At 39.2% G+C, this 12,517-nt stretch overlaps 2 protein-coding genes across 4 annotated transcripts in view; one reads left to right on the forward strand and one right to left on the reverse strand.

Moving 5' to 3' along the window:
- Positions 1-629: 629 nt before the first annotated feature.
- Positions 630-9,697, reverse strand: LOC138971223 (T-cell activation inhibitor, mitochondrial-like). The gene is made up of 11 exons (XM_070343909.1): positions 9,649-9,697; positions 9,135-9,217; positions 7,430-7,565; positions 6,962-7,079; positions 6,109-6,343; positions 5,485-5,708; positions 4,803-4,894; positions 2,438-2,557; positions 1,791-1,915; positions 1,155-1,286; positions 630-912 (listed from the first exon to the last, which is right to left on the reverse strand). Exons 2-11 carry the CDS (start codon positions 9,152-9,154, stop codon positions 669-671), a joined length of 1,446 nt encoding a protein of 481 aa, XP_070200010.1. The 5' UTR covers positions 9,155-9,217; positions 9,649-9,697; the 3' UTR covers positions 630-668.
- Positions 9,698-9,777: 80 nt separating this feature from the next.
- Positions 9,778-12,517, forward strand: part of LOC138971230 (protein NDRG3-like) — a 30,008-nt gene continuing 27,268 nt past the window's right edge. For 2 of the 3 annotated variants that reach the window (XM_070343921.1, XM_070343930.1), the window contains exon 1: positions 9,778-9,852. The gene's annotated coding sequence lies outside the window, so the exon portion shown is untranslated. The remainder of the gene's footprint in view (positions 9,853-12,517) is intronic. The other variant, XM_070343936.1, reaches the window with a different exon arrangement.

Here is a 12,517-nt window from a genome sequence, read left to right on the forward strand (position 1 = left end):
GCCAATTTAGTTTTTTGTTTTTTTGTTGCAACATGATGTTCAAATCCAAATCGAAAGCACTGACTGACTGATAAACTATCGCGAACCAGCGAACGCAAACGTTGAGAGTGTGGTTTCCCTTGTCCAAGGGAAACCACTCTGGCATCTATATTTTTTGGCTTCCGTTCGATGTTTCGTTTTTGGTATTCGCGAAGGAAATAAACGTCAGTCAGTCATTCATGTTCAGTGTCTGAGCTATCAATCACTTTGATTCTAAATTTGAAATTGTTTTGTGAGTACAGTGTAATCAGTTTAACTTTATTCAGTGATCGGTTGAGCAATGGTTCAAGCAGTCGACGCAAGGGAAGACTTTGACACATGTATTCAAACTTCTCAAATTCCCATGATATATGTCGATCTCGGGACGAGTTTAAAGATTTCGTCATAAGCGTGAGTAAATTACAGACATTATGCATGCTTGGGAATCCAAAAAGTGCTCGTTATAAGCGTAAATTCGTTATAAAGAATTCGTTTTAAGCATTTTTTTTAAGCATGAAGAAAGAGGTATTCAGTTGGGAACTTAAAACTAATTCGTTATAAGTCAAAATTCGTAACTAGCGTGTTCGTTTTAAGTGGGTTCGACTGTACACTGCACTGAAGTAAGACACAATCTAAGGACTCTCAAATTGTCATGAGTCGTCCCCAATCCAGTCCCAAGGGATACAAATCTTGCCATCCTGCATGACGGAGTAGTAGTGTGACACTTGTATCCTGGACTGATGCAGCGAAACACACAGTCTCCAGTACTCTGACGTCAGTCTTTCACAGCAGCTGATCATCTGCTGTGGTGTTACATTCTCGTCCTTGCTAATCTCTAGTAGTTCCAGCGCCAAAGCACACTTCTCTACGCACTCTGCCTCCTTTCTCAGGGAACTGAAATTGATCAGAGAGAGGATCAAAAGAATTTTTTGTATTAAACAACATTGTGAGAAAACATTTTTCATACAAATAAGTATGCATGTGCACACACACATGCACACTTTATTTTCCCACTACTAATATGCACACAAGAAACACTGGAACAAATTAACTAAAATATTAGCTTAGTTCAAAGGAGAAAAAATCTGCCATTTTCATGGACACATATTTTTACAATAATTCTATGAAAACGTCACCTGTGTATATCCCTAAGCACAGTGTATGCCTCGGCCTTGTGAGTGTGTATGTAGTCGATCACCATGGTGCCAGGCATGGAGGCTGGGATGAGGAAAGAACCTGTTGATGTCAGCGTCATGGGGGCATTCTCACTGTAAAAGGAGGAAAACACTGAAAATATGCTTTCTACATCCATTGCAGTCATTTTTAGGTAACTGTAAGGAACTAGGGATTTCAGATTTCAAAGTTACTCTCAGGATTTCAGATTTACCGTCTTTTAGCTCAGGATTACTTCCACAGTTTTTCTCTTTGTTACTAGATTTGCTTACATAGATCTACGAAAGTTTTTCTGTCCTTTCACTGTACATGTAAATATGATTTTGAACTAGGTGTGCACATGACTGTGGCCCAGTACTTTTAAATGTACATATATGTGTGTGCATGCAAGCGTATGCGTGTGAATGTGTGTGTGTGTGTATGTGTGCGCGCACCTGAACGGAGCCGTATACATGTTTGCAGGCAAGTGTTGTTTTGTGTCTAGTACTGTCACAAGACTTTACTAAAAAAGAATATAGCACATAATCCAACATTAAATTGTTCATATAAATTAAAATATTAAATAATAGAGAATTCGACTTTACATATATGTCACTAACCCATCCACCACCATTTCAAATCCTGACAGATCTGTGTCTTCAAATACTTTGGACACATAATCCTGGCAACGTCTCAAGGAGTTCAGCAGTTTGTTTAGCAACAGTTCGTAATCTTCAGCCATCACCTACAAAATATACAAACTGAAGATTTTGCTTTGTCCATATTAAAACCGACGACATGCACAGATCTATTAGTCACAATTTCATTGCCATTGTTCTGTTGTGTATCTTGTTTGTCCACTTTAAATACAGATAGGTTGAAGTTCTTGTGAATGTTTCATTTTTATAATTTTTTATAATTAAGCATGCATACCATAAGCTAGCCTTTTTTTTTGTGTTTTTTTAGTTTCTGGAGGTCATACATTTTCGAGTTTCACTGTACACACAATTCTAATCAGACCAGAAGAGACAACGCTTGTTCATTATGCTTCCGCATGAAATAATCTCTGAGACAATGCTACACATGCCTGCGCATGGTTCAGCCTCATAGTTGCAACAAAACATTAAAGATATGAAACAGGAGTGTTCATGCCATATCATTACCTCGTGGTACAAGGATAAGGCACCACAAAACTGCAATCTGATATGAATATGTTTGAGGACAATTGAGCAGAACACATCTCTACTGACATTGAAGCTAGACTTACCCGACTGTGTGACCTTTCTTGTCGTATGATCCCGATGCCGTTGAGAAGCGCTGACAGTTTCTGCTCCATGAAAGGCAGACGCTCCAAGACAGAGTCATAACCACCCACTGACAACAGTAACTGGAAAAGCAAAAAGGTTTACATGTGTGAACAGCTCAGATCATGGGTCATTTTAACACCTTCACATTTAAATGCTTATTTTATAGCCATCCATTGAATTGAGAAGAAAACAAAGCATACTAAACTGCTAAGCATGAATCAAACAATAAGAAAATAAAAAGAAACAACAGCATCGTTTTGTATGTGTGGGTAGTAAACACGTTTTATTTACAAAACACGGCGGAAAATGGCGACAAATTTGTTGCACAGCGACAGGTCACTTTCTTCAACCAAGGCCAGTACTTTCATACATGACAAAGGAAAGCAAATATGGCCTGAATAATAAAGTTATAGTGTTCCTTTGCGTGTCTGAGTGATAAACTGTTTTAACCAACTATCTTCTGAAACGTAATTGCACTCAGCAGATTTTGTCTTCAGCTCATAACTTTCGTGTCACACGGTCTTTGCGACAAACAGATAGATCGCATTCTCGCAGAAAATCATTGACAACACAGACCAGTCATTTTTAGCATTGCATTTGGGAAGGGCTACTATTATAGTGTGTTTTAAGAAAGAAAAACATTACAGTATCTGCAAAACACGACCAAATAAGTTTTCGTGTCACAGCGTTATGGGCGTGAGATTGTGTTCTCACACTGTAGCAAAATCATTGACAACACAGACAAGTCAGTTTTAGCATAGACATTGGGAAAGGCTACTATTATAGTGTGTTTTAGGAAAGAAAAACATTATAGTATCAGCAGAACACGACCAAATCATTTGCGTTTTGGGCGTTATGGGCGTTTTTTCACACTGCAGATCATATCTCAAAAACTACGGAGTGGATCTTTATGAAATTTGATATGGATATTTTTGACTGGATTTTCTCATAGAAGGTTTTCCCGTTTATTGATAGGACAGTTTGATGACGTCATATTTTACCGTTTGCCAAAAGGTCGAGGCAGCACTTTCACAGTTACAGTTTTTCATCAATTTGATCGAATTTCTTATCACACAATCTCAGATCTAGGCCGGATTATGGGATTGCATTTCAGTTTGGTCACTTAAAGTTTTGTTATTGAAATGTTTGTTCGAAATATGTCATTTTTTCAAATTTTTAAAAACTAATATTTGAAACAAAAAAATTATATTGGTGTATTCCCTATTGCGTCCTGTATCTAAAACTATATAGTTTTGTTGTTTTGTATTGATAATTATACTTAAAAATGAAGAAAACCGATAATTAACCACTATCTTTATTTATGAAAAAAGACACTTAAAAACAACTTCTATCTATTCCTTACCATTTTCTGATTCCAAATATATATAGTTTCATGGTGTTTGACGTTGAAAATAGGCTAAAACTTAACAAACTCGGATCGTTGAATGGAAATTATACTTCCAAGCTCCGTGCAGCTGACAACATGATAAAAACACGTCATTTCAAGTGTGGAACACGCTCATGACGTCATACTGAAAGGTGATGAATTATGGCTTCACCTTGCGATGTTTCATTTCAAACATGGTAACATTTTTAAAGGGGTTTCTTTCTCAGATTTCTGTTTTCCCTCTGTCTGTCTCTCTATGTCTCCGTCTGTCTGACTGATTCAATTAAATGTGTAATTACTTAGTTTCGCAAAAGTCAAACTAAGTAGGATATACCTAATTGATTCAGGTCTCTAAATTCTTATTGTAAAATTGTGAGTTTTATTCAAAAAAATTTAATTGGTGTTTTAAACTCAATAATGGGGCATGCTGTGATGAGTGGAAGAATGTGTGCTTACGAGCAGAAAAAGCCCATCAAAGTCAAGAATCGTGTTTTTCTTTTTCTATTTTCACCTTGTAGCTTCATACAGACACTAAGCAACAGTGTAGTTCCACTTCCAGTGCAATATCTTGTACTTTAATTTTGACCATCTGTGTAACACTTTATTGACCCATGATCTGAGCTGTTCACATGTACACATACACACTAAACCTGGTTTTAGACTGAAAACAATCAAGTCAAATCTAAACAAAGCAATTAAAGCAAAATAACTATTATCTCAAGCATGAAAAATTACAGTGGTGGTGCATAAAACAGATGAGACACTACAACATTATGAACATTTAAATATATATACTAACTAATACAATTATTATAAACACCTCAATGTATACAAACACTCACTTTTAAGGTGTAAAAGATTCATACACAAAAACCAATTTCTCTTAAAAATCTGCAACTACAATAGAAGAAATATACACTCATGTAATCAAAACGTACTCTCATCCATGATGTTGGGACGTCCTCACTACTGAGAACAATTTCACCGAGACGACTAACACCGGTTTTATTGCTGAATATGAGTCTGCGCCCTGCAAAGTACAAAAGCAAAAGAGAAACTGTTTATACAGGCGTCTGGATAAAAAGGCATCTACTTTAAGAATTTGTAGAGTTGGACTTATAAATAACGTAACAACAACAGAAGAAGAAAAATAAACAAACAATCAATGTGTATTTGGTGTATACATCATTTGGAACACTGGAAGTTGTCAATTCAGGTAAATATACAGGTAATGCTTTGTACACAAATATTTCCTGAGGATATTTTATTGGTTCCAAGTTTAACTAAGATAGAGAGAGTGGGTGAGAGAGAGAGAGTGTGTGTGTGTGTGTGCATGTGTGTGTGTGTGCATGTGTGTGCCGTGAGAGACTGCTTAGGATTTGTAGATGTTTTAGTGCAACTCTAAATTCTTAGTAAATGTAATACGGTTTAGTGTTGTTAGTTTTAAGTGCAATTCTTAATTCTTAGTAAATGTGATGTATTTTATGTCTGTTATAGCTGACATTGCATGGCAATTTTCCTTGTTTTTATAAGGACAGTAAACACTTTGAGTCTTGAGTCTTTGAGTTAAACAAACAAGCAAGTTCTCATGCAAGCAAGCGAAATTCACACACTCTTCACCTTTAAGAATACTACTGATAGTCCTGGGATGTTCAGCGTACAGCCTGTAGAAACTCTTGAGACAGCCGCGAAAGTGAGTGATTCCCCAGACGCTATCCCAGCGAATCTCTTGCACGTTGAGCGCATCATGCAGCATGGCAGAAAGCTGGATGATGTCTTCCTGTACATGATGAATGGCGTCCACCTTTTCACGAGATCGACCTATGTTCAGCTGTAGCCACGTCCTGTATGTGTGAAGAAGATGAATTTTGAGATGCAAACAAAAGACATTGTGCATAGGATAAATGGGTACACGAAACAACTTTCATTTAACACATATCCTTCCATCTGCATAAAACTCTTTGTAAATCACACTTGTATGTAACTGTAAGTTAACAAAGACCGTTCCGAATAATTTGACAACACCATATAACATTGATAAAAGGTAGCCTGCAATATAGGACACTTTGGTTGGCCCCAAGCATGTCTTTTCATCACAGGTACCACGTACAGTATTAAACATTTTCCTCCAGAATGGTATCTGATAATAGCCTCAAGTTTATGAAAAGCTGCATAACAAATCTCCCACTTAATTATCATGAGCAAGAAATCTGACAAAAGGAGGGGGGGGGGGGTGTTTAATACCTGAGCATGAGCTGTGGATTGGCCCTTGGTGTCTGGAATGGGCTTGCTCGATCAGTGGCTGCATAAAAGGACGGATGCCACTGCAGAGACCGTAACAGTTTTCCAGAGGCCTCAGCAGAGGAGACAGGAATATTGTTGATATAATCCACAGGTAGTCCACAAGAACCGAGAATACTCAGCACTGTCTGCCTCAGGCTTTTGTCCGCAAGCTTCACCTTCACTTTCTTCATCTGACCTGGTTGAATAAAAGTGCACTGAGAATCATGATTAGTGAAAGGAATGTTTTTATTTTTGACAAAAACAAAACATCCACAAGTACGTCAACAAAATAGTTGACCCATTCTTTTTTTTTTTTATTCTGAATTTTGGAATGTTAGCAGCCTACTTCGTACTTGTTTTTGGATTAAAAATGCATTGATCAAGTGTATGTATGAAGGCAATCAGAAGTCTTATCGATGTACAGGTGGGGTACGGTAGATATAAATCTAAAGTATTTCAATTCGTTCTGCAAACTCGATCAGGCCACTCTTGATGTGTAATACATTGTACCATCATTCCCCTTAAGGGTGCTAGTGCAACGTTATGTCCAAACCTGAAAATAAAAATCCTAGGATCCCTGAACCTGAACATACATTGCTAAAAGTTTTAAAACATAGAATTATGCCTGAGAGTGAGTGAAACCCAAAATCAATATTCAGAATTTTTTGTTTAAATTGGAAATTACATATGTACCCAAAAATTAGCACCCCTGCAAATACCACAGTTTTTAAACATATTTTTAAACAAAATCACAAATGGCTCCGTGGGGAGGAATACCACTTCAACCAAATGATGTGAAGAACTAAAACCTCACCAGCAGATTCGCTGTTCTGTCTGACATAGAAGATCAGCTCAGTGGGCCGAGCCCTTCCACTGACTTGAAGTGATGTGACATACTCACTGAGTCGCTTCAGTGAATCTTCATTCACTGCCTGATCAAACACAAAAATAGAAACCGAATCATACAGAATAAAAGATACTTCACACTATTACTTGTTTGGATGTGGCATCATAAAACATACACCAACTGAATTCAGGAACTATATATACTCAAAAGAGGCAAATGCTTATTAAGTAAAAAGAACACACACACAGACGCACGTGCACGCACACACACACACACTCACACACACATGCATATTCGCTCACAGACAAATTGACAGACACACACACAAACAGAAAACGTATGCATATTTACACACATGCAAATGAAACAAACATACTGCAATGTGTAGCACCTAATAATAATATTTGTGAAATGCACAAAAGCTAACAAACATACCCTCTCCATGGGAAACTGTCCAAATAGATCTGGATGCACAATGAAGTAGAACGGACGCAAGGCTGTTGCCACTTCCTGCGTTGACAAAAAACGCACGACACCAACACATGCGATGCATTTTGCCCTGTGTAATCCTCTGCAAAATAAATCATACTATGATCTGAACAGGTAGAATTCATTTTAACAAATTTCACCAAACAGCGGATCACATCCTTTCCACAAAAGAAGCGACAAGAAGTTTGGCCGTCCCCCACTCAACTGCAAACCGAGCTCGGTGGCAGTCGACTGGAGCTGGAGAAGACGACGACCTTCATCTCCCGAGCCGGACTGAATGTGTAGCGCCAGCGAACGCCAAGGAGAAGAAGAAACAAATTTCACAAGTACATTCACACTCACACACACACACACATGCACAAACGCATACACACACACCAACACACACACACACATAGGGGTACATGTTTATATAATTTATATACCTGATCACATGTTCACTTCAGTGACCAACTTTTCGGTGTTGCATAATATGTAGCAGCATAGATCAGATATAGGTGTGTGTTTTACTCTTGGTGAATGTCAATGTCAGCGTGCATATATCTATATATACATACGACTAGTGTCTGTGTGTCTGTTCGCGATGCACGGCCAAAGTTCTCGGTCGATCTTTTTCAAATTTGGAGACCGTATTCAGCTACACCCCGGACACAACCTCATCGATGAGATATTTCAACACGTGCTCTCAGCGCGCAGCGCTGAACCGATTTTGGTTTTTCTGTAGATCCACTATATCCATTCCCAGTAACTCTTCCTTATCTTCTCCAGTGTTTTGTTTTGCGCGTTTATCTCCCTTCCTTCGTGTGGCGTCAATCCATATTCCCGTTACTACGTTACTATTTTTAGAAGGTCACTGCACATTACTATTTTTAGATCTCCCTTCCTTCGTGTGGCGTCAATCCATATTCCCGTTACTACGTTACTATTTTAAGAAGGTCACTGCACGTTACTATTTTTAGATCTCCCTTCCTTCGTGCGCCGGCGAAGCCTGGTATTCGGCTCTACTTCTTCCCGGCGAAGCCGGTACCCGGCGAAGCGGGTAATCATCTAGTATATCTATATATACACACATACATTTTTTGTTTGTTTGTTTGTTTGCTTAACGCCCAGACGACCACGAAGGGCCATATCAGGGCGGTGCTGCATTGACATATAACGTGCGCCACACACAAGACAGAAGTCGCAGCACAGGCTTCATGTCTCACCCAGTCACATTATTCTGACACCGGACCAACCAGTCCTAGCTCTAACCCCATAATGCCAGACGCCAGGCGGAGCAGCCACTAGATTGCCAATTTTCAAGTCTTAGGTATGACCCGCCCGAGGTATATAATACATACATGTGTGTGTGCGTTTGTACAGATGAGCATGTGTGCATGCAGATAATTATGTCTGCATGTAGATGTGTGTGTCTGTGTGTGTGTGTGTGTGTGTTGTGTGTGTGTGTGTGGTGTGTGTGTGTGCATGTGTGTTGTGTGTGTGTGTGTGTTTGTGTGTGAGCACTGCATGTAAGAGAAGGGGATGCTGCACTGAACAGCACTTCAAAAGTTGAGACCTAAATGTTTCATATATATATATCCAAAGAAAAGGTTTATATACAGTAAAGTTATGGTAATAATGATATGAAAAAATAAACGTAACTAATTCTTACCTAAATAAAGAAGAAAACATCACTTGCAATCTACTTTGATCTTCTTGAGGACACACACATCTCCATCATGAATTCAAATAATCCTTCAACAAGACAGACACTCAACAAAATCAATCTATAACCCTACTGTTGTTTGCACAGACACTTTCCTTAGTACTTGACTTTAATTGTTTCCTATCAAGTATCATATCATCATAATACGTCATTAAAATTAAACTGACTGTCCATAGTGTTTTTATTTGCTACATTTAAGTCGGGTTTTGACAAAACGTTCTACCACTTTGAGAATGGTTACGTAGTTTAAAACAAGAAAACATGCAAGTCCAACTTTGGACTGTCCAGGTTATCTCAAGGTTACCTCCCATTTTACATGCTTGCACATGTGAAGCTTTTATTTTACTTTTTTTGTACAGTATAAACATGTTTTAAACATGTATGGATAGCATGAAAACTCCTTTGAATTTCGTCCTAAAACTTTCTCTTTCTAAATAAGCTGTACACATGATCAGCGCACCAGTTGCTGTCAGCTCACAGTGACCAAGTACGTCGTCTGCTAAACCTGCAAGTCTTTTGTAGTTTCTCTCAGTAAAGAGCACGTTTAGAAGTTTGAAAGAGTTGATTGGCTATTATATTTATTTCGAACCAATCACAGCTAAGGTAACATACCGTCACAGCTCTCACTTCTTGTTTTCTGGTGGACGTCTGTAGGTCAAAAAAGGTAAAACGAAATTTATTATTACTCCGTTTGATTTCTTTCTACCCAGAAGTCTGGCCGTAAAGTACGTGTTGGTAGTTCTCAAAATTAGTTTTTTGATAAGTAAATTGTCTAGTGTTTATTTCTCAAGACGTCAGAAGAAATTTTCTGATTGCAATCCTCAAGTCAAGGTTTGTCTTTCTGCGTCTTCTGATTATAGAGCATTCATGAAGTGGATTACTAAATACTATGCGAAGCTAAACTGAATAATGTACCGAATGGTATCCTTGCAAACATCAGCCACAGTTCAATAGCTTTGTGCTTTAATTGATGGTTGTGTAAATGTCATGTAATGGAGATGATCTAATACGATTTAGAGATTGTAACTGAAACACTAAATGACCAAAAAAACTGAAACTAATACAGCCTAAAGAGTAAAGAACCCTTACTTGGCCAAATCACCACACACTCAGTGAGTCAAGGCAGAAGGTGACACTTAAGTCCGAGCTACACTGTTCAATGAAGCTGTGCACTGAATGTGATCTTCTCTTTACTGTTGCTGCTAGTCGACCGATACATATCATATGTTGTCATCATTTTCACGAGTTTTCATTCACAAACACCTGGGAAATAAATCTCAAGTTCCCCATGCAATAAATCGAGGTGGTGAATGGGTTTGAGCTTTCAGGTGAAACGTGGATTGTCAAAGTAAAAGCCAATCAGGCCGATTGTTTGATGTGTGGAACCATCGCTGCTTTGGATTTGTGTTTCCGAGGACAACGATTGTAAGCATTCACTCTCAAAGACCCAATCAATGTTGATAATTACCGCGGCGACTCATGGTCAATTTGCAACTTATCTCTGTAATCGCAAAATCCACAACGAAAAGTCATAAACACTTAAAAAGAAAAGAAATATGCTCAACACTTACTGAACTCACACGTATGATCGCAGCTCTGTACATTTTCAGACTGGAAGAAAAGCGTCAACAAGCTACGTTTGACGTCACATACAAGGTTGACGTGTTATCTCAAGCTACTGTGACGATGCTTTGTGGCCCGGAGTTGGATTCTAAAAATTCGTCTCCCTGTGGGTTATTGTGCATTTTGTTGCACAACCAAAATGATGACAAAAACGATGTTTGGTGGCTTGTCGTCAGACCAGCGTTTTGTTGTTGGTCCTCGGGGAGCATATCGCCTTTTGTCTCATATTTATCAACCGCGGCCTTCGGCCTTGGTCGATAAAGATGAAACAAAAGACGATATGGTCCCCTTGGACCAACAAAAAAGCGGGTCTGTCAACAAGCCACCAAACATCTTATAATATTGAAACTAAAACTAAAAGAGAAACACAGCAAACTTTGAACCATGAAATAAGTTGTCTTAGGTTAGTAGTGGGCCTGAGGCTCGAATGGTTTTTGATTGTGAACCGAGTTATAATTATATGCTTTGTGAGAAAATAATTGTGTACACACAAAATTTACATAAATCTTGAGATAAAGATTTTTCATTGTATATAGCTGGAATCGGGTCCTGTGTTATATACCCCACGAGCAACAACTATAGTGGGCATCCTGATCCAGAAAGATTTGGGATGACTGAAAGTGAAAGACACACATGTGACATAGATTTACTAGAAGTCACCACACACACACACTGACACAGTGACACACACACACTTATTTATGTTAGGCTGGAGAACTGTTGAGTCATTTACGAAGTCCCAAGGCTCAGGAACCGGCGAGTCGGTTACTGAGCCCCCAGGCTCAGGGACAGGCACTCTCCACAAGCTACCTTTATTTCAAGTTTCGAGGTCCGATAGGTCGTTCACTAAGATTTTCTTATAAAGTTTCAATTAAATTACATATCTTACCCAACTCACATATAGCAATTAACTCTAGTTCAGTGCTGGTAACGCTGTACGCATCCCCTTGGTAACAAGGGAAGCCCCTCTAAAAAAAGAGTGACCAATACCCATAAGGCCATATTAATACATACTTCCGACTTCCGTATGCGCGCGCATACGCCGCCATATGCATCATTCCATACTCAGCGAGCAGTGGGACTGGTCGTGTTTTTGTACGCTCTGGCTGTGTTCAGCCATCTGTCACTTCGTCTACGGACTTGGTCACTTACCTCTTGGTATCTTCTTGCTTGTCTTATCGTCTCTTCATGTTGAGGTGAGATCTTTCTGTTTTTTGCTTGTGTTTGTGGGCGTTTTTGACCTTAAATTGAACTTGTGAAATTTTCTTGTTTACAAAATTTTTCGTGAGTTGTTTTTGGTCATGGCGGTTAACGCCAAGAAGCGGCAGTTGTCTAAATGAGTAACTGCTGGTTCTCCGCCGACAAAGTTAACACCTGGGAAAGCAAAGGCTTCCGGACAGGCTTGTGTTTCGGTTCATGTACTGTCTTTGCAAAAAATTACCGATGTTTTGGTCGTCATGCCTCCTACTCCGTTTTGGACGGCTAAACCTTTAGACAAGGTTTCTCCTGTGGATAAGCCCGCTTAGGCTTCCTTGGTTTATGTGTTTCCCGGTCGTGCGTCTGCGGACGTGGCGACATTGTTGCTCTCTTTAAGTTCACAGGTTTCTTCCTTGGCGGGGGTTATCGCTTCCACGCGGGCGGAGATGCGTTCGCTGCCGGTGTGACGGGGGTTTCGTCTGATGCCAACGTTCGCCTGCGCCGTCTGC

Source organism: Littorina saxatilis, linkage group LG1 (genome assembly GCF_037325665.1).
Source record: "Littorina saxatilis isolate snail1 linkage group LG1, US_GU_Lsax_2.0, whole genome shotgun sequence".
In the NCBI taxonomy this organism is placed as follows: domain Eukaryota; kingdom Metazoa; phylum Mollusca; class Gastropoda; order Littorinimorpha; family Littorinidae; genus Littorina; species Littorina saxatilis.

Coding starts and splice junctions, on each gene's coding strand:
- LOC138971223 (XM_070343909.1), bottom strand. CDS start 9,154: ATGTTTTCTTCTTTATTTAG. Junction 7,080..7,429: donor GACAGTTTCCCATGGAGAGG/GTATGTTTGTTA, acceptor GTGTTTGATCAG/GCAGTGAATGAAGATTCACT. Junction 1,916..2,437: donor AAGAAAGGTCACACAGTCGG/GTAAGTCTAGCT, acceptor TATATTTTGTAG/GTGATGGCTGAAGATTACGA.